Source organism: Etheostoma cragini, chromosome 1, assembly GCF_013103735.1.
Source record: "Etheostoma cragini isolate CJK2018 chromosome 1, CSU_Ecrag_1.0, whole genome shotgun sequence".
Lineage (NCBI taxonomy): Eukaryota > Metazoa > Chordata > Actinopteri > Perciformes > Percidae > Etheostoma > Etheostoma cragini.
In genome coordinates this window covers 9,886,628-9,908,985 of record NC_048407.1, presented here as the reverse complement: position 1 = coordinate 9,908,985, position 22,358 = coordinate 9,886,628, and the positions used below count along the sequence as shown (strand labels likewise).

The 22,358-nt window shown below is 40.4% G+C and overlaps 2 protein-coding genes across 2 annotated transcripts in view; both read right to left on the bottom strand.

Moving 5' to 3' along the window:
- Positions 1-982: 982 nt before the first annotated feature.
- Positions 983-18,648, bottom strand: LOC117950161. Its single transcript, XM_034880944.1, has 17 exons — positions 18,439-18,648; positions 14,454-14,617; positions 12,916-13,106; positions 11,009-11,113; positions 10,160-10,298; positions 9,239-9,389; positions 8,870-9,002; positions 8,203-8,355; positions 7,140-7,177; positions 7,026-7,055; positions 6,748-6,914; positions 4,821-5,293; positions 4,572-4,671; positions 1,812-1,977; positions 1,736-1,766; positions 1,554-1,660; positions 983-1,204 (listed from the first exon to the last, which is right to left on the bottom strand). Exons 2-17 carry the CDS (start codon positions 14,583-14,585, stop codon positions 1,134-1,136), a joined length of 2,187 nt encoding a protein of 728 aa, XP_034736835.1. The 5' UTR covers positions 14,586-14,617; positions 18,439-18,648; the 3' UTR covers positions 983-1,133.
- Positions 18,649-18,782: 134 nt separating this feature from the next.
- The window catches only part of taldo1 (transaldolase 1), an 11,301-nt gene continuing 7,725 nt past the window's right edge, over positions 18,783-22,358 (bottom strand). The window contains exons 5-8 of the mRNA XM_034881297.1: positions 21,958-22,133; positions 19,980-20,177; positions 19,382-19,527; positions 18,783-19,248 (exon numbers count right to left, since the gene is read on the bottom strand). Coding sequence (XP_034737188.1) covers positions 19,216-19,248; positions 19,382-19,527; positions 19,980-20,177; positions 21,958-22,133 — 553 coding nt within the window. The 3' untranslated portion in view covers positions 18,783-19,215. The remainder of the gene's footprint in view (positions 19,249-19,381; positions 19,528-19,979; positions 20,178-21,957; positions 22,134-22,358) is intronic.

Genomic DNA, 22,358 nt, shown 5'->3' with positions numbered 1-22,358 from the left:
GGATTGAAGTGGTAGGGGAGTATGAATTCTTAGGAACAATGATAGATGCTTAGCTATTGTGCAATACCAACACTGATGTCATATATAAAAAGGGTCTACTGAGGCAGTTCAAAGTAGAAAAATACACCATGGCCCTTTTCTATCGCTCTTTTGCTGATATTAGAGTATTTCAACTTTCTGCTTCATTGCCTGGCATTTGTCTTTGTCGTTGACAAATAAAAATAAATAACACAGGATAGTTAACATGGCCGGCAAGATTGCTGGACATCAGTTAAATTCTCTGACCACACTACATAATATAGTATAATGGACAGGCAATTTGCGGGGAAGGGCTACATACTGACATTTGAGGTGCTGCCATCAGGCAGAAGACATAGGATGCTGTCCGTACAAACCAACAAATCATTAATTCCTACAAGTGTTATGTTACTGAATAAGTTTAGAAAATAAATGTGATCCTCTCTGTGGGATAATATTACCCTATAAAATGTCACGGATGATGATGCACCCTACTATTGATAGCCCACTGGCGCTAATGTCACTTTATATTTTTATGATTTATCTGATTTAGTTAATGAGTTGTAAGGTGCAAGATGAATTTCCAAAAGGATCAATTGAATGTCTCTATTTATCTACTGTAGCAACTTATTTGACAACGACTTGAATGTAGCGGACATTTATTAACATCAAAAAGTTACAAGGTATATCACTGAAACTTTAATAATATTTTCATGCTATACAAACTATTATATAAAAAAACGTACTGCATACGTTTTTCTTTTTTAAAAGGGAGTGAGGGGAAAGAGAGGAAGAATAACATACAAAACAATCCACCGACTCGAGGACTCCCCATAAAAGCAAATTAAAAATAAAGCCCTATTAGAGGCAGGATATTTTATTGTGTCGCATCCTTTACTGTGATATGAGATACAATAATAAGGATTATTATGTGAGCAGTGCAGCACTATATCTGTTTTTTTTGGAAAGTAATGTAAGGTGCTCTCACTTGTATTAGCTTCTCTGAAAAAGCTCAACTTGTACAGTGTAATCATGTGTGGATTAAAACTTCAAATGTCAGGAAACAGGAAAATGTAGTGCTTTATATTATGACAGATCATCATCCAGCAGTATGTTCAGTAAAGAACAATGTTTTGAAGAAATATAATGATCGTCAAAATCACTCCTGCTGAGGCCTGTTCTGGAGCTGCAAGAGAAAAGAGGAAAGGTATGTGTGTGTGAAAGTGACAATTTTTAAGACATTAAAAAAGGATAATGTTACTTGAATCAGTACTTGAATTATGAAAAAATGATACACATAAACTGCATGTTACATACCCTCTTTCAAACAAAATGTAAAATGCCCCGAAAAACTTGACTACAGGAATTTAAAGATAGAGAAAATGTTTTGCTTGCAGATATACTTTACAAACTGAAATTCAACTTGCACCTAACCATGTAATTCACAGGTCAGTGGATTGATATTTAATTTCATGAATGTTCACAAATTCAAAGACATTACGCTGCATGAGATCTTTTTTTAGAAAACTCCTTACCATGTGAGGTAGTGGTGCTCTGGGCAGCTGTGGTATGTGGAACAGCAACAGTAGTAGTAGTAGTAGTAGCTGTAGTAGTAGTAGCAGCAGTAGTAGTAGTAATAGTTTTAGTGGTCGGTGCAGTAGTTGTTGGTGCAGTAGTGGTCGGTGCAGTAGTTGTCGGTGCAGTAGTGGTCGGTGCAGTAGTTGTCGGTGCAGTAGTGGTCGGTGCAGTAGTGGTCGGTGCAGTAGTGGTTGGTGCAGTAGTTGTCGGCGCAGGAGCGGTGACAACGGTGCTGACGGGTCCTGAGCGAACGGTGTAGGATCTCGTAAACACACTGCCAACCAGTGATGGTATTTGACTGACGGAGCTGCTACACAGATTAGGGCATGTCAGAGAGGGCATGGTGGCAACGCACAGATTTACTGTGCACTGGACATACATCTGCAAAACACAAAATTAAAATTTGTGGTGAAAAAAACAAACAACGTCACATATAACGTCAAATAACTTTACCTCAACAATTAATTATACATGAATCAGTGATTTACAACGGGGTAATGTTCAATCCCCAACAAACAAGACCATGCTAGTTACTCTGTGTGGCTGTACCAGGCTGTACTAAGTCACAGTGGTGATTTAAATGAAATGCTAACGACAGCATGCTAAGATATCCCCAATTACAAAACTAACATGCTGATAATTTGAACCATGGTCAATATTTTAGTTTGGCTGTTAAAGCATGCTAACATTAGTTAATTAATGATACACACGTAGTACAACTGAGGATGGTGGGAATGTCATTAGTTTTGCAGGTATTTGGCTATAACCTATCCATCCATCCATCTTCATCCGCTTATCCATTCGCGGCGGCAGCAGCTCCAGTAGGGGGCCCCAAACTTCCCTTTCCCGAGCCACATCAACCAGCTCCGACTGCGGGATCCCGAGGCGTTCCCAAGCCGGGTTGGAGATATAATCTCTCCACCTGGTCCTTGGTCTTCCCCAAGGCCTCCTCCCAGCTGGACGTGCCTGGAACAACTTCCTAGGGAGGCGTCCAGGAGGCATCCTTACCAGATGCCCGAACCACCTCAACTGGCTCCTGGCTCCGCTAAGAAGCAGCGGCTCTACTCCGAGCTCCTCTCGGATGACTGAGCTTCTCACCTTATCTCTAAGGGAGACGCCAGCCACCCTTCTGAGGAAACCCATTTCGGCCGCTTGTACCCTGGATCTCGTTCTTTCGGTCATGACCCAGCCTTCATGACGATAGGTGAGGGTAGGAACGAAAATTGCCCGGTAGATCGAGAGCTTTGCCTTCTGGCTCAGCTCCCTTTTTGTCACAACGGTGCGATAAACAGAATGTAATACCGCACCCGCTGCTCCAATTCTCAGACCAATCTCCTGCTCCATAGTCCGCTCACTCCTGAACAAGACCCCAAGGTACTTAAACTCCTTCACTTGGGGTAAGGACTCACTCCCTTCCTGAAGAAGGCACACCATTGGTTTCCTGCTGAGAACCATGGCCTCAGGTTTAGAAGTGCTGATCCTCATCCCAGCCGCTTCACACTCGGCTGCGAACCGATCCAGTGAGTGCTGAAGGTCACAGACCGATGATGCCATCAGGACCACATCATCTGCAAAAAGCAGCGATGAGATCCTGAGCCCACCGAACTGCAACCCCTCCCCGCCCCGACTACGCCTCGATATCCTGTCCATAAATATTATAAACAGGATTGGTGACAAAGCGCAGCCCTGGCGGAGGCCAACCCTCACCTGGAACGAGTCCGACTTACTGCCGAGAACCCTGACACAGCTCTCGCTTTGGTCATACAGAGATTGGATGGCCCTGAGAAAGAACCCCCTCACCCCATACTCCCGCAGCACCTCCCACAATTTCTCCCGGGGGACCCGGTCATACGCCTTCTCCAGATCTACAAAACACATGTAGACTGGTTGGTCATACTCCCAGGCCCCCTCCAAGGTCCTTGCAAGAGTGAAGATCTGGTCCGTTGTTCCACGGCCAGGACGGAATCCGCATTGTTCTTCTTCAATCCGAGGTTCGACTATTGGCCGAACCCTCCTTTCCAGCACCTTGGATTAGACTTTACCAGGGAGGCTGAGAAGTGTGATACCCACACACCCTCTGGTCCCCCTTTTTGAAGAGGGGAACCCCCACCCCGGTCTGCCACTCCTTAGGCACCGTCCCAGACTTCCACGCAATGTTGAAGAGGCATGTCAACCAAGACAGCCCCTCCACACAACTCCACAGCGGCAAAGCCCAAGGGATTGATGAGATCCGTCCAAAAATGCTGTAAGCTCTGGGTGTGGAGGGGCTGTCTTGGTTGACACGCCTCTTCAACATTGCGTGGAAGTCTGGGACGGCTATAACCTAAACCTAAAGAAATAGCAGCACGGTGAGTTTGAACCTTGATTGTCCTGGGCCTTTCTGTGTGACGTCTACATGGGGATTTCTCCACCAACACCAAAAAACATGTTGCACGTTGATGTATTCTGAGCATCTGGTGTAGTAAGGCTGCTGTGCATCACCCAGGTGGGTACTACACATTTGTGGTGGTAGAGAGTAGTATGTAGTAAATCTTTCCAAGCAGTTTTCGGAACATTATGCTCAAAACCACAAATGTTAACCTCATGGTGGCGCTGGAGGAAAATGCAAGGACTCAACGTTGGTAGGATTCATCCTTGGGGCAGGGACAATGGACATCTGTACAAAATTTCATGGCGATTCATCCATTCCGTCTGACCCAAAAGGTGAACCTAACGTAACTAAAAATTGGTAATGAAAAGTGTGATTTTAAATATTTGCATTAGCTGTTTGTGATGGCGTAATTGGGGCCTAATCTCTACTACCTGCAGAAGGTTTCACAACACCAGCAGAGGTTACATGAGTGTCTTTCTCCACAAAGTCAATACAGGATAGAAAAAACATGGTCTGCTCATACTTGTCTTGGAAGATTTAAAATAACACCCGGAAGAGGAGAACGGAAAAATGTATTGTATGTGTGTGTGGCATGAGTACAAACCGTAGATCCATTGACTTTCAAGGAGCTCAAATCAAGGCGGTAAACCTTGACACTGTTTTGGTCTGTAAGAACCTCTAATGTGCTGTTGGAAGTTGTACACCTGGAAGAAAAGAAGTGAGAGAACTATTGGAATTCAAATGATATGTTTCAAATTCAGAAGTGACTTCTTCAGCCAAACAGAGTCAATATTTCTGCCACACTAGATAGCAACCTTAAACTTTAATATGAAACATGTTGACTGTCACTGACCCTTGCTTCAGAAGTGGGTAGGATTCTGCAAAGTCTTCCGTCCCAGACTCAATACAACTGCTCACTATCATCTGTGCATAAGCAACGCTGCAGTTGGACAACACCTGGAGGTCCAGCATCTCAATCCTGGACCCAATAGCTCCTCTAGATAAAGTGCTGGTAGTAGTGGAGATGCTCGCTGACTCTGCTTCTCGACGCAGTCGTCCTTCTAGCTGCTGGAGGGAGCGCAACTTGGGCGTTCTTGTGTATTGTCCCAGGGGCCCCTCTCCTGGTAAGTAAATTCCTATCCAAATCCTGAACTCACCAAAGGTCTCCTTCTCTGTGGGCATGCTGACCTCGAAATGCGGCCCCTTGACCTGGGCTCCAGGGATCCGGCAGGCCAGAGGGAGGACAAGGGAGGGCCGGCGGCTGACCATGGTGTAGGGACGCACACTTTGCAAGGTGTTGGTGTAAACCAGCTCTGAACCAGAGCTCTGGACAAAAGCAGGAAAAAGCAGAAAAAGATGAGGAAGACTACAAATGTTAACTTTAATTAACTTAAAGTATTATTTAAATGTAATGAATAACTTAAAGGTGCTATAGGTATGATTGTGAAGATCCAGGATTTAGACAAAGAATTTTGGCTTCTCAATTCCTTCCCCCCACCCTTTCCAAAAAAAAGTCCAAACAGTCTCAAAAGCCCCCCCCTCCAAGAGGGAGAATGAATGCGTGTGCCTGCCAGTGATTAGACCCTCCCCACCTGCCCAGATTGGAGGATCTGAACAGGGAGCAGTGAATTTTTGCAAATCACAGTACAGGCTGTAGGTGAAGATAGGAGAAGGAGGAACCACATTTTTCTTTTATTACCTGGTTTATGTAGTACTACTCGAATATGGGTCAGTTTCAGCAAACATGACAGAAAGTCAGTTTCATATGTCTTACCTACTGCATTTTTCACACCAGAGTAAAAAGCAGTGTTTTAGTCATACTGTAAAATATAAGGGTTTACTGCACTTTCTGCTTGTTCCAGTCTGTTTCACTTCAGGTATAGTCAGAAGTGTGCTCTCCAGGACTTACAGTATAACCACACCCAGCAGTGTTCTGGAATGCATCTGTGCAAGCAAAAGTTAAACCACCTGAGGTTCGCAAACATAACCTTTTTTAGGGGGTGTTAAGTAAAGTTACTCTTATTGTTTTAATTTATTTTTGAAGTTGATTTTTTTGGCATTTAGGCCTTTAATATGACAGCTTAGACATGAAGGGAAGGGAGAGGGGAATGAAATGCAGGAAAGTGCCACAGGTACAGAATCGTACCCGCAACCGAGGTCGAGGACAAAGCCTCTACCACTAGTCCATTCAGGCACCCAAGTAAAATTACTCTTACAGTACTGTGATCCCTTTCTTAGTCACAAATAGACATAGAAAAGAAGGATGTAAACTACACAGCATTAAACTTATAATGTTGTTTTCCAAAAATTTACATTTTTGGGCAAAAATAGCAATAAAGAAGTATCTTTGTACCCTGTTCTCCCTTTTTATAATAATAAATAAGTAGAGCAGGTAGAGAACATCTTTTTAATGAATTTGTTAGTCAAGTAAATGTTCTGCAGATTAATTGATAGTGAAAATAACCGTTAGTTGCAGCCCTACATCTGGAGTACTGTCTAGACATGGCATTTTATACATGGAGTACTATACAGAACCCAAACAATAAAAACTAGCAACCTACTCCCAATATTTCTGCAGTGCAACGTATACAGAAATGTGTTCTTTGCCCTCTGAAAAAGTGTGAGGTACATGTGAGGGGCTACAAATATAAGTCTAAGAAAGAGATAGGAAAGACAGGATGACAAGAAGATACAAGAAAGATACAGAAAGAACAAAAAGTATAGAAAAAAAGATGCAGAAAGAAAGAAAGAAAGACAGAAGTAAAGGTGGTCAATGTTACCACAGTCTTGGTGCCGCAGCCAGTCAAGGAGACGCGTGCCGTCAGGTGGGTGTTGTTGTAGGTGACGGGACAGGTGGGGCTGTTGAGCTGCAGCTCGGCCAGGTTGATGTTGCTCAGGGACGTGACAGGGAGCACCAGAGTCATTTCTGTCTTCTCACACGTCAGCACTGCAGGCAGACGGCAATCAATACAAACACCTTACTCCCAGGAATAATGAGTACATTTCATAAATCACACACTCAACACTTGAATACACCAGGGTGTAATATTTTCTTTACCTGTTCCTGCAGGTAGTTTCTTCATCTCCCCTGATAAAATGAAGAACGGCATATTTATAACAGTAAGGCACATCTGGAACTCTCATGATATGTCTAAGAAGCTGGAGTTCTTACTTTGGTACAGCCACACGCATCTGGGCTCTGACTGCAAACTGGAAAGACAAGTGCAAATTAGACCACATCATGTACTAAATACACTCCAAGTACATTTTACTTGCAGGCAGTGTATGTGTGCATAGCAGACTTCCCGTGGTTTATGGCACCCTCAAATCTTTAAATAGTTGACCGTAAAGATTCAGGAAGGAAAAAGGAGAATGAGAGGGAGGGATTTGGGATAATACAAAGGCTGCCTGCCAAAATCAAACAAAGAACTAACAGTAAGAAAGTAGTTAAGTACGCCCCTCAAAACTAGGGTTACAAGGTGCTGTCCAATGAAGCAATGAATACAAATATAAAGTTCAAAATATATTTTAAAAACGGGATAGGCAAGCAGGAGGCCCCGTAGTTAAATGTTGTTACGTGTCATTGTACGCATCTGTGTTCATGTGCATAAGATATGATAACGTAACAAGCTTTCATGTAGTCAATTGTAACAACTGAATGTGAAAGTAACTGAATATACTGTAACTGAGTACAGTCATTCATTATCACTTGATGAGTCTTGAGTCTGTCATTTCTTCTTACTTTATATCACTGTGTAGACAGACACACACACACACACACACAGACACACACACACACACACACACACAAACACACACACACACACACACACACACACACACACCACCACTATTTTTAGTACATTACTGGTACCTATTACTACTAGGCTTTTCTGCCTTCATTTGACAGGACAGCCAGGCAAGAAAGGGGAGAGAGAGAGAGAGATAGAGAGAGGGAAGCCATGCAGGAAATCATCACAGGTCAGACTCAAACCCTGGACCTCGGCATCGAGGCACAAACCTCAAAGCACATGTGCTTGCCTGCTCTACCCACCGAGCCAAACGGGTACAGTACCTTTTACCATTAACATTAATATAGATATATTGTTTTATTTTAAAGGTGTCTTTTAACACAAACATGATAGGAATTTACAGGACTCATGCGGGGCCAGAGTGGGAATCACAGACACTTTGTCTGGCAGCATTATTGCCAGTCAGTTGACAGAACAACTTACCTCATGGTATTCACAGCGAAGCAGATGGGCAAAAGGCGGGTCAGACTGTTTTCGGAGCGGACCCAGGCCATGGTCATGGTTGCCAGAGGGCCAAGTGAATTAAAACCAAACCTGAAGAGTCCAGGGGGACCAACCACTGCTACTTCTGAAACACTGCACATATAGAGAAAAACCTTTCATTTCACAACTGGCTTTTTAACAGCTTACTAAAGACCCTGTACACCCGTACTAAAGCCATGACGTGCGTGATTAGACCTCAGCTGCGTCGGACATCACTCACGTTTCTACTCCGTATACAATAGGTCTTCAAGAGTTTACTCTCTAACGAGCTGTAAACTGAGATTTCTCTTATGAATCACGACAAATGACTGTCATGACAAACATGTTGAGTCACACAATAGTATCTACTATAGCATCCATAAAATGCGGCCCATTGCATTGTGTAGAATAAATAAAAAAATATATGTATACAGTTTTATATTAAACAAATGTAAAGCTGTTTAAAATCAGATAATGTTCTGTTTTACATAAGCACATGCATACTGAATAAATTACATGTTTTACCGAGTAAAGCTATTCATGTGTATGTATATCAATAGATTTACTCTGAAAAGTGTCTAATTTATATATGTATATGAATGTATACAAGAGGTCTATCAGGGCGCACCTCTCCAGCTGTGAAACAAAGTTGGTGGTGAATCGCACCTCCTGGTACGGCAGGACAAACAGCATGGAGTCCCCTTTGGGGGTCTCACCTGTTGCCACAGGTTCATCACTGCAGCTGGAAGCCGACTCCTCCACTGAAAGGAAGGAGAATGAGACATTTTTCTATGACTTTAAATTCTAACAGAAGACACAAGGCAATCAATGAAAGGAAGGACTGAAATGGGACACAACTTGAACTCATTGTATTCTTCAACGATGCTGTTTCATGTTAACACTGTAGGTAATTATCTTTATTCTGTATGTCTATATGTTTGCTCTATGACATGGATCGGCAACATGAATGATGCTATTATCTGAATGACAGACTCACCAGTGAGAGAGAGGTGCACAGGGACAGAGCTAAGGGGTTTGTTGTCTGTGACGTGGCTCATTTTGGGCATGGGAATCAGGTCCTCCGCCATCAGGTAGATGAAATACTGTCCTGCCGGTGCTTTTCCAGTGAAAGACAACATGCATTTCTCCTGGCATAACCAAATGGAATGTAACCATGTGAAGTTTTCACTGAGCTGAAATGATTTGATTTTTATATAACGAGGTCTGTAAGTTATTTGATGTAACTGGGCCTTTGTTTCTGGACAAGGATTTACAAATGTCTACCAGGACTTTCAAGCCTTAACTAGAGCTCAACGTATCTTTTAGGGTTGGACAGTAAGATAGAGTAACAGGTCATTCCAGCTATGCATCAACATTTCTGTCCCCATAAATTACTTCCTCTTGATGTCTTTAAAAAAATACTTCAGTTGTACTATGTCACCAGTGCAAAGTAATGAACTTCTATAATAACTATAAGCCATAAAATGATAAAATACTCAAAATGTTCTGTAATCATTTTATAGGCCATGTAAACCCCTCTCTGATTGTATGACGTTTTGAGGCTGGGATGTTGCTGCGTAATAGGAATAACTCTTAACAAAAGAAGAACAGCTCAAATATTTGTACTTAAATATTTTCATGACATGCTTTGTAAAATAACTTACGCTTGTACTTCACTACATGCCAGAAGGGAATATTTGACTTTTTACTGTGCAACATTTATCTGACAGCTATAGTTACTAGTTACTTTGCAGATAGATTTTCCATAAGAAACTTAAGATCAGCCTCTAAAAGATGATGATTTGTTTGAGACTGAAATACGCAACAGTGTATTAAGTAGTTCAAAGCAGCTCTGGCTTGACCAACTTAGAACCCTAGACTGTATTAAAACTCAAGGACATGCTGAAGTGAGACTCACCTTGTCCAGCTCTATGAAAGAGTGCTGATTGCAGTTGAGACACTCTCCCTGATCGGGCTGGGCAAAGCGACATCTTACCCTGTCACCATCCAGGTCTTTGACTGACAAACGGAAGTTGTGAGGGCAGTTCACACGGGCCCTGATCACAGGAACATAGATACATTAAGCCCCTCAAATCACAAATAGAGCCACAAAAAAGTTGGGACGCAAACTTATTGATATTGGGAATGTCAAATTTCTCTATAAAAAGACAGAAAAGAAAGGGTGTAACGTATTACAGTATTTGGGGTGGGGCTGGCTATTACTTGGAAATGGCTGGTAATCAAATGGTTTTGTATTGATTAAAAATCAAATTAATATTTGTATTGGTAAAAAACAAACAAAAAACATTATGACTAAGTCTGCTGGTCAGCACATATGAAAAACTGGCCTGGCTTCTTAATCAGTGACATCACTAACTGAGGAATTTCAAAAAGGAATGTGGACAAGCCAATTTTAGGCAGTGGAGGGAAAAGTTCTGTCTGTGGGAACGAAAGCTTTATGCGAATGAAATGTGTTCTTTGGTACTTTTTACGTCTATTACATACACACTCAAAAAACTATACAACACTCTAAATCACGGGGGGAAAAAATCCCCAAAAGCACAATAGGGGCTCTTTAACTCTCGGCATGAAAGCTGAGCGTCAGCCATTCCTTTAAGTGTTGGCAGTGGTTAACACTCCCATGACATTCAACTAAAGTTCAAGCTTTTTAAACAATAGTATACGTTATGTTTTGTTTTTTTTCAGGTGTGTGTGTGTGTGTGTGTGTGTGTGTGTGTGTGTGTGCGTGTGTGCACGCGCATAATACCTTAGTGGAGGAGGGAGAGCAACAAAAGCAGGTTGGTTGAGTCTCCCACTGTTTGCCCTGAGGTGTGGTCCTGCTTTCATTGACACATAAAATTCTGTGTTGAACCTAAACAATTGAGAGAAAAAAAACAGTGTATTAGAATAAATTAAGATACTTGAGGTAGTCTGATTCAAATCATCATATTAAATGCCCCCTTTTATAAAACATTCTAGATCAATGACAACACTAAGTAGTAAAAGAGAAGCCTGGAGGGCCTGGTTCACACAGACAATGCCAACTATATTGTACACAAAGACCGGATTACCACAGGAATTTTAAAGAAATAATAGAAAGCAATAAAGCACCATGAGTAAGTGACATTTTAAGATAATGATGCACAAGCATTTTTGTCATTACACACATCATTTCTTTTTTGGAATAGACCAATTATCGGGCAGTTTTTTTTTTGGGCAGTTTGCAGATTATTTGTATCATCTTTTTATTTGCCGGATAAAACACTATCTGACTATCTTTTACTGTGTATCATGTTGGAATTTTATAACTCATTAAATAATTGGTAAAAACATTTAAACAAAGTTTTGTGTTGGAGTTTGTAACATTCCAAAATCTTAATGTGAGAGCATATCTGTCCCAAATACCGGCTATCGGTTTCACTGACTACTAATAATCTATATCGGCCTTGAAAAACCAGTATTGGTCGATCCCTATTAAAAATCTCTTACCAATACAAAAACAAATCTATATCCCTAGCAACTTAATTATGCAAACTGAAGCTTTTAAGAGATATTTGTCAAAGTTATTTTTTTATCATCGATTATTTTGCATTTATTATTTCTTAAATGAAACTGAAATTGCCTTATTGTATATATATATATATATATATATATATATATATATATATATATATATATATGTATAGTATATATATGTATATATAGTACTATACAAAAGTCTTAGGCAGGTGTGAAAAAATGCTGTAAACTAAGAATGCTTTCAAAAATGCAAACAACGATTGTTAATTTTTTTTATCAATTTACAAAATGCAAAGTGAGCAAACAAAAGAAAAATCTAAATCAAATCAATGTTTGGTGTTAATACCCTTTGCCTTCAAACCCGCATCAATTCTTATAGGTAGACTTGCTAAAAGTTGGGATTGTAGACGGAGTGATTGGCCAAGGAAATTTAAGGCTTATTTCACTTCAAAATCAGTCTGGCCCGACGTTGTCTTCATGGAAGAATTGCAGCCAAAAAGCTATACCTCCAACATGGAAACAAGGCTAGGCGACTCAACTATGCACAAAAACATAGGAACTGGGAGCAAAAAGATGTCAGCAGGTGCTCTAGACTGATGAGTCCAAATTTAAATATTTGTCTGTAGCAGAAGGCAGTCTGTTGGCCAAAGGGCTGGAGAGAGGTACGATAATGAGTGTCTGCAGGTAACAGGGCAGCGTGGTGGAGGATCCCTGCAAGTTTCAAACATGCAGCCAAAGTCAATAAGGACTTTCTTCGGTGTAAAGAAGAACAAGAAGTCCTGGAAGTGATGGCATGGTCCCCATAGAGCCCTGATCTCAACACCATGGAGTGTGTCTGGGATTAAATGAAGACACAGAAGGATTTGAGGAAGCCTACACACAAAAGATCTGTGGTTAGTTCTCCAAGATGTTTGGAACAACCTACCGGCCGAGTTCCTTCAAAAACTGAAGAAACTCAAAAAGTGTACCTAAAAGAATTGAGGATGTCTTGAAGGCAAAGGGTGGTCACACCCAATATTGATTTGATTTAGATTCCTCTTCTGTTCATTCACTGCATTTTGTTAATTAAAGAAAATAAAGTGTTAACACACAAAAAAAGCCAGTAAGGAAGTAAGCAACCACAGTAAGACTATGTACTATCTGTAGGTCTCATACCCTAAAGTTATGGTGGCGTTGTAATTATTGGGGACAGTTTTCTGCCACTGGCGGACACACCAGCCAGGGTTGGGCTTAGTGCCGTTGAAAGGTGATGAGGTAGGGTGGACCAGACAGTCCTCCCCCTCAGCACACAGTGCAGACAGAGCTGGACAAGGAAGGGGAGCGATGACACTGAAATGAGCCTGCACCTGTAAGAAGCAAAGAGACACAAATATCAAGCTTTGTGTGTGTGCATGTGTTCATGTCTTTGTCTGATGCTTGTCTGATTGTTGGTCAGCTATGTTCCTAGAGTATATTTAACTTAACTTACTACTTTAATCGTAGTACTTTTTACCCAATGTATTGTAATTGTTATGTTGTTATGTAAATATGTAATTTTACTTTTTTAGGGTGACTTGTTGCGATCTGTCTAGGGACTGCAGATGAAAAAATAGTCTGACTCTGGTGTATTGACAGAAATGTCCATTAATATGCACTGTCCCTGTAATAAATAAGAAATTTAAAAAAAAGAACCTTTAGGGTGAGTGAGCTCAGTCTATCCTAACTCACAAAAGTAAATCACATAGACTGTTGCCATTATTTAGCTCATACGGGAATTACAACACTGACTTTGGCTGTACTTTGATTCAGACTACCAAACTTTAGGAAACTACCAAAATGTCTTTTTTTGTTTTTCAACATGTTTTACAGGGATACCTTTAAGTTTAATATGACCAATCAATAATGAATTTACAGATCACAATTAATAATTCTCAATTTAACAATGAATGGGACTCTACGTTAAGTTATTTAAAGGTTCTGAGTTGCTTTTTTAAGGCAAATACCTTGATCCTTCTGATAGATATCTTAGACTGAGAAATAAGTTTCCAAGCACTTGCTGCATCCTTTAAATATCAAAGTAAGTGATAAATAAGATAAATTGTAGGATTCCTTTTAAAAAATGTAAAAGGCTTTTCAATAGGTTTTTTGTTAAGTTTTAAGGAATATAAATGGACTGTATTTATGAAGTGCTTTTTACACATTACCATTCACACACTGTGGCCGAGGCTGCTGTACAAGATGCCACCTGCTCATTGGATAAAGTTTCTCACCCATTTATGGGAGCAATTTGGGGTTCAGTGTCTTGCACAAGAACACTTTGACATGGTCTGCAGGGCCAGGGACCGAACCACCAACCTTTTCAGTTGACAGTCGACTACTCTACAACCTGAGCCACAGCTTTGGTAGAGAACTACAATCAACATGGAAATTGTGAAGAAAAACCCAACAAGTTCCTAGCATGGATGGTTTCAAAACATAGTTAAAACTAAATTTTTCTAGGTGCAAATAACATAATGTTGAGGTTATGAAATGATAAGTATCACAACTGGTTCGTATTAGTTTACTGTCACCTCAGGCGGCACAAAAGCCTCAATAAATAATAGAAATCTGAGAATAGAAATGTGTAATAAGGGCTGTCTAGCGCCAAAGTGTTTAGACTTGAAGACACTGTAACAAAAATGAGTTTTGAGGAAAAGAAAAGAAACATCGCCCACCGTATTCCCTCCATCGATCTCCAGGGGCACAACGTGGACCGTCAGTCCCAGAGAAGAGGCTTGGCAGGTGGCGCCCAACAGGACCAGAGTCAGGCTCAGTATCAGGATGCTCACTTTGAATGTGAGTAGCATCTCAGCTCCTCAGTCAGACAAGAAGTCTAAACCTTCGGGAAATACAGACACAAAGGTTAAGCAGCCTCAGGCTCATTACAGGATGTTAATGTTGCTGAACGTCAATGAGCCGACAAGTCCTTTTATGTAATTAACATACTCAGCATGATGAGTCTTGAAACCTGAGAGAAGGCTGTTAGTTGACGTCTTTGACAGTGACTGTGGTGTGATGTCGTGGAAACTGGAATCATAGTTATTGTGTTGAAAAAACAAAACAAGCGGGAGAAAAGATTGAAGAGGGTTGATGTATGTACACATGTAAGTTTAAAAGGTCAAATAATTTGGTAAAGAGGCCCAAACATCAAAATCAAAGAGTAGTTAAGATGTATTGATGTATTGTTTGGCAGAACAATGTAACTAATAATGCTGATGAGCATCATTAGGATTAGATAAAAGATATGAATAACTTAATGATTATGTCATTATTTCAGCCAGAACAGTCACAAGGTTTTAAACAAGTTATTTCAACAGATATGTATCCACAAGTTACACAATAAAAAAATCATTCAAAATTCACGTAAAACTACATACTAACGTTGGAGAAGGACCAAGGTGTAGGGAGTTGTTGAATGAGAGGAAACATGATTATTAAATGTCTATTGTGCCAGGCTGACCATACAAAACATTGCAAAAGACATTTACAGTTAGACATACCCTTTTATTAGTTTTAACATTAGCGTTTCTTTACATAATTTACAAGCATAAACAAATTATTGTGATTTAGCCCTAAATCTTTAATAAAACCTTGGCTCTCCCTCTATCTATACATACAGTATACTGTATATACTCAGTGGAGGATTAAGCAAACATAAAATAATGTTCTAGATTTGTTGGTTTTGTGTTGTTAATGTCCACATTTCACTGTTCCTTCAGTTTTTTCATGTACAGGTCCGCTGCAACTCTGTTCTTTTAAATCGAGGCTAAAGACTGATACAACTTTTATTCCTTTATTTTATACCTTTCTTGTTTGTTTTTAGCTAGTTTGTTATGTCTATTCTCTTTAATTTTCTCTTTCGATTTGATAGTCTTTTTGATGTTTCTTGTAAAGCACTTTGAATTGGATTTTTTGCTGAAATGTGCTATAGAAATCAACTTGCCTTGCCTTAAACTCCTAATCGACCATCTCTAAAACGTTCCTGACAGAAGTTCCCATCAGTGGCTTCACAGTGTGCTGTGGCTTGAATTCAGTGCATGGTGGTCGTCGGACAAACTGTCTGTGGCCCCTAGACCCCAAAAAGAACAATTATGCTCTCATCAGTCCGCAGAATGTTGCACTATTTCTCCTTTGGCCAGTCAACGTGTCCTTTGGCAAATTTCAACCTATGCAGTACATGTCACTTTTCCAGCAATGGGACTTGCTGATAGCTTTGCTTTACACAGCCTTTTTCTGATTCTAACAGTACTCATGGGTAAGCTTAAGTCTTTGATTTTCCTGGAGCTGATCATTGGTTGAGGCCTTTGCCATTTTGCAGCCTATCATTTTAATTTAAATTTTTAATTTTCTGAACTTCTTCATATGTTTTCCCCTCTCCAATCAACTTTTTAATCAAAGTAGGCTGTTCCTCAGAGCAATGTCTGGAACGATCCATTTTGCTGAGTATTTCAGTGTGAAATGTAATACAACCCACATGCACAACGAATGCTTCCTTCCTTCCACAAATATGGGCCATAATTGACACCTGTTTCTTCACAGAATCAATCACCTCACTAATTGAACACAACACTGCTATTATTTTGAACATGCCCTTTTCAATTCTAGATTGATTCAATTACAAAGAATGAGCAGCTTGCACGTCATGACTGTTGGGTTTGTTTGTTTTCTATGACTCTACAACAATTAATTGTAAATTAAACATCACTTCTACCAAAATATATGATATGAACAAAAGTGGTACACAAACACAAATAAGGTTTAGGAATTAGTGTTGCATCACAGTACCTAAGTGAAGGAGATTGCTCCATGAGTGTCTCCGATAAAGAACGGCATTTCAAAGGCATTTTCTTAAGCTTGTGGAATTATTTGTCAAACTTACAAATAAAAACCTCGATTGTTGGGGTACAAAGAGGCAGTTAAGGGTTTAAATCCTACATTTTAATACAACCTCCGCTCTCCAAGTCTATAATTAATTATCTTTTTTTGGTCTGTTGTTGTTTGTAAGTTAATTGTCTGTATTTAACCCAATTCTGTTCTTTTAGTATCTGCCTTTCTTTTTAACTGATAACCAACCGATGTTCCTCAAAAAAGCGACCCATGGTTGTGCAAAGGGTTTTTCTTTTACATTTCTTCTTATAACTATAAGCTAGAAGTTGTTTGCTGATTTAAGACATGGGTTTTAAACAGGAAGTGTTTCTTTTATAATGTCTCTCTTTGCGGATCATCTTTGAATCTCTAACGAACACATTTTAAATGATTTGCCTTCATATCGTTCCCTACGACTGTTTTACATTGTCCGTAATATTGCTCATCCTATCTTTACGGTTTCTAATAAACTAATAAATAGCAATCATTTATAATTATATAAGGTTAAATTAAATGCCTTGATCTAGCACAAAAGAGGCTGTGGAGCTCTGAACCAATCAGGGGACTAAAAGAAAGTTTCAGTTTCTCCATGGCCATCAAGAAACATTTCCATCTATGTATCCATTTTCAATTTCTATTGCTTATCATTGTTCACATTAGATAAGGCTGATAACATGTTGCCTGGTCCTACCAGACTCTGGTATATTTCATTAGTACAGAGAGTCTGGCCACTCTCCATTGACAAGCGTTAACTTTCTTGAAGGCAGGTACTGGATCTGTCATAATCAATCGCTAACGTTTGGTGGTGACGTCAGCTTAGCATCGCTAGCCTTAGCCAACTCTTTCACCACTAACTGAGCAAGCTGGAAAATCAAACTCTTCCCGAACCCCGTGAGGAGGTGGGCCCCAACCGCTCGCATCTTTCTCCGCCGCCATTAGTACGGAATTCACTGATCATCCTCAGCCACTCCCTCTGTTCGTTGATTGGACCGCCAAATAGTTGGCTGGAGAAAACCTGCGAATATATCGCAAACCCAGAAGGCTCGATGACATGGGCCCATTGTATATTTTCACCCGGGGCCCCTAACCAAGTTAATCCGGCCCTGTTCCCATGTAATAAGATATGTGGCGCCTGAATAGGATTTGCAATGTTCAACATTCAATAGCTGTATTATACACTTCTAACCAACTGAAGTGATTTAGACGTTGACACATCACGAGGCAGGAATATATCTATGTATAGACACACACAGTTCAACACAACGTTCAAGGATGGTTTTTAATTCACCCTTAGTTTAAACACTAGCTGGACTTAACGTTGTGCAAGACCTTAAGCTTTTAGCAGCTTAAAAAACAAAACACACAAATTTGATTTGTTTTCAAAAAAACAAACTCGTTCTATTTAAAGATTCTATCATACAATTGTGCTTTAAAAAAAAAAAAAAAAAAAAAAAAAAAAAAAGTGAAATATTTTCCTTTATGTTTAATGGATCAGGACAGGAAAGTTGATTTACTTTAAGGTCTTTGCATTATTACAAGCATGTCTGTGTACGACCACTAATAACGTGCTAAAATGCAAGTTTGGTATTGTTACCAAATGTGTGTAAATGCTAGTACTGAAACCAAATTACCAAAACCAATTCATATAAACAGACCAACTCTAGCGTCTTCAAGGCTTCAACTATGAAATGTTGTGAACTCAAATTTCCACAGCATTCATGGAATAAACACACGGAACGAAGCAAACAAAAGAAAACATTATTGAATATGGAAATGAAATAATTCCTTAATTACCTTAAGCCACATGCCACACTTCCTTTCAGAAGCTTTACAGTCCCAACTAATAGTAAAGTTTTGTATGATGTTTTCAGTAAATATGTTCTTGTACAAGTCTGATGAAGGTGGAGCTCCACCAAATTGAGGCAGAGGCAGAATGGAGTTTAACTGGCTAGACCGGGGACGGTAAAAGAGGCATAACTAAAGAGGAGGACATTGTGAAACTGATAAGAACAATACCAGTTCACCTTGCCTGACATAGCTTCCAGTCAAAATGCCTTGTAGTGTTTCTTTTGTGTGTCTGGCACCTGTGGAAACCAAAAATCTGTTGACAAAGACAGAAACAGTGGAAAAAACAAATATATTGACAGATTTTTATTCATTGAAAAAGCAAAAGATTATATTCTGAGGAATGACGGTACAATGTTTTTTTATCAAGTTCTACCCTCAATGGTGTAGATAAAAAAAAGAAAAGAAAAGGTGGTCCTTTCCTGACAAAAAATGGGTCAGCGATGTCAAAACATAATTAAGACATTATACGTTTTTCCCTTTCTGGTCAAATTTCTAGTAAGTTTTAAATATTGACTCATGTCAACTCCACACGAACATTAGCATCAGTCACCATTTAGGTTTGGTCAGAAAACATGAAAGGTTAAGAGTTAGTCCTAAGACTAAGAGCGGAAATGTGTCCCTTCAGGTGGAAGGTCCCTGGAGTTTGGTCACATTAGGACAGGGAAGGCCTAGTGCTCCGGACCTTCTTTCATCAGGCAACCTGATAACTGCCAAATCTGTCCTTTACTGGCTGTTCTTAACATTGAGCATTTTCTCCTATGAAAAAGAGAAAAACGTCACAAAACACAGCTTGTCAAACATCTTGCATACTTTTAATAATCTCTATACTGGCAGAAAGAAAACGGTGTCATTGGTAAAAAAAATAAAAAAAATAAATAAAAACACTTACTTTGATCATGGTCTCCAGCTTGATGGCGTCAGCAGCGAACTTGCGGATGCCGTCAGACAGTTTCTCCACGGCCATGCGGTCCTCGTTGTGCTGCCAGCGGAAATCCTTCTCATCTAGGTGGATCTTCTCCAGATCACAGGCCTTGGCTGCAAAAACAAGCCATCAAGGTGGAAACAGTTTTCAGGTTTGACATGTTGCAAAAATAAATCTTCAAAAAAGCAGACCAGTTTATAAATTTCCACTCAGATTTTGTCTTTAGGAAACTCAGGAAACCACTGCTCTTGCACTGTTACGAGAAAAAAAAAAAATAGAAAAACGTCCCTGGCACCTGCTAACAGTACGGCTAACGTACAGTACTACCTCAGACTTCAGTCGAGGTAGTACGTAGTAGGAAGTCGCAATATCAAAGCTGACGTAAAAACCTGCAGACTACTGATTGGTCGAAGAGAATCATCACTATTCACAGATCTATTTTATACCATATTTATCTATTATATCAGAAACTACTGTTTTAGGCAGTATTGAAGGCGTTTTCTACGCTCTAAAAGAAATTGACAGTATTTTGCAGGAAGGCCGCCGCTGGCTCCGAGAACAGTACCTTTCTCTACATTGAGCATCTCTGTGACGGTGCTGTGGTCCTGGCTTAGCTCTGCTAGCAGCCCGGGGGAGATGGTGAGCAGATCACAGCCTGCCAGGGCTTTCACTTCCCCCGTGTTCCTGAAGGAGGCGCCCATCACCACTGTGCTGTAGCCAAACTTCTTGTAGTAGTTGTAAATTTTGGTCACACTCAGCACACCTAGGGAAAGAAGAGATACATTTCAAGCCTAAATGCATTAAACGCCAAGCATGCCAGGATCTGTGGCGCCAGACTTTACTAGTAGATCCTTTTAAGGTCAAACAGAAGGATGGTTAAGGACATATTTTTATTATTTATTTAGGGGGCTTGGTGGAAAAATTGGGTCAGTTTTTGCTTTGTCCCTAATTTTGCTGCTCTCTGCTTGAATCCATTGTAAACCCCCCCCACCCACCCATTTATCACATTTGATTGCCCCGTTTTGCACACAGCAACATCATGACTTCGCGTGAACATCCATGCCAACTTTCTTCAGCCAAGTGCCGTGTTATCTGTACGAAACTGTTGATGAACACGCTAAAAAGAGAGTATGCCTCTTGATAACACGCAATTAATAGCATACGAATTGCAATTGATGTGTCACACTTGCGCAATTTCGTGAGATCAGTCTGTCCACAGGCACAACTGCTCCTGCTGGTACTTTGACTATTTACAGCCTTCAAAGCACAGCGCCATCATGTGCTGTGCCTCTTATGTCATACATTCCCTCCCTCCCCTCTAGCCGACTAACTTATGTAAGTGCCAGCTATGTGTTTTATCTAAGTCTCTTAAATTTGAGTGATGCATACTGTCACACAGAATGCGACGGGAGGGTTGACGCCGATGTAAAAAGTTCACATAAAAAAAAAAATTGTTAAAAATGTAGCTAGTTGGTAGAGCTGACGCCCTTATATAGAGGTTTACTCCACGACGGAGTGGACCCCTGTTCGACTCCGACTTGCGGCCAGTTGCCGTGTGTCATTCCCCCCCTCTCATGTCTTCAGGTGTCCTGTTGATTAAAAACCAAAGTGCCCAAAAAAATAATCTTTAAAAAGTATATTGCCGCCACACCTCTTTTGGTATGCAGAGGTACTAGGTTGCAAGAGTACACATGAAAAAACTGAGTGTGTCACGAAAAAAAAAGCAGCACCTCGGGCACAATAGTTTGAAAATGTTAGGATGGAGGTTTCATTACAAGACCAAAAGTCTGACATCGTTCGCCACACAAGATTATGCAACAGGCACAGATCAGGGTCTCTCAGAGCCACGAATTATGCTGTACATGGGTATGGGTTGTATCCAAATTAATTTGAAAAACTAGTTTGAACTTGTCGTTAATGGAAATGTGACAGCCGTAGTTTATACTGAAAGAATAGCTAAATCAAAAATCCCCACTCTGAAGACAGTGGAGATGGTTGTGGACTTAAGGAAGGACGCAGCCCCACCCATCACCATGGTTGCCTCCACAGTCTACATTGTAGAGTCCTTCTTCCCGGGCTTCAAGTGGGCTATGTAGTCAAAAATAGCACAACGCAGGATGTACTTTTTGCCCCCAACATCTCCTTCCAGGCAGCGTGGCAATGGTTAAGTTTAGGGTTAGCTGCCTTGGCAAAAAAAATAATAACTGTCGAGCCCCTGGACCCCCACTGACATCAACTCTTAAAAAAAAAAAACTGTGCATGTATTTAGTGTATCAATTAAAACTAGAATCTTTCAGTTTACCTTCCACCCTGAGGTGTCAAAACATTAACCAAGACAAGAATACCACCAATGTCACAACACTTGTAGGATGGATGCTATAATGCATCATGACATAAATCAGAATCCAATCCTGTAGTCATGAAGAGGGAAAAGCATTATTTATTTATTTTTTACAGTAACTTGCTTGGGACACCTTGTCTTACGCCGCTACCATTTCTGCTTTTACTTATTTTCCACATAAAAGAATGTTGACCCTTATTACCTGGGTCTTCGTGTGGCTCGTAGCTTGTGCGGCCTGTATTCTCCTTGTGCCAGTCGAGGATGCGTCCAACGAAGGGTGATATAAGTGTTACCTTTGCTTCTGCACAGGCCACAGCCTGAGCAAAGGAGAACAGCAGGGTCATGTTGCAGTGAATACCGTGCTTCTCCTCGAGTTCCCTGTAAAAAAACCAAAAACAAATCCATTTGTCTAGATATAAACCTGCATTCTTCCCCCGATTCCCATTTCAACCAGATCATCCTCAAAAAAAAAAAAAAAACACAAATATGAGACAATTCAGTTTTCTCAGGGTGCAGTCTTTTTGGTTTAAAATACTCTTCAGTAATGTGCCTGAATTCTTTGAATGTCTTTGTAGAGTTGACGGCTCATCAGCTCTTCCGTCA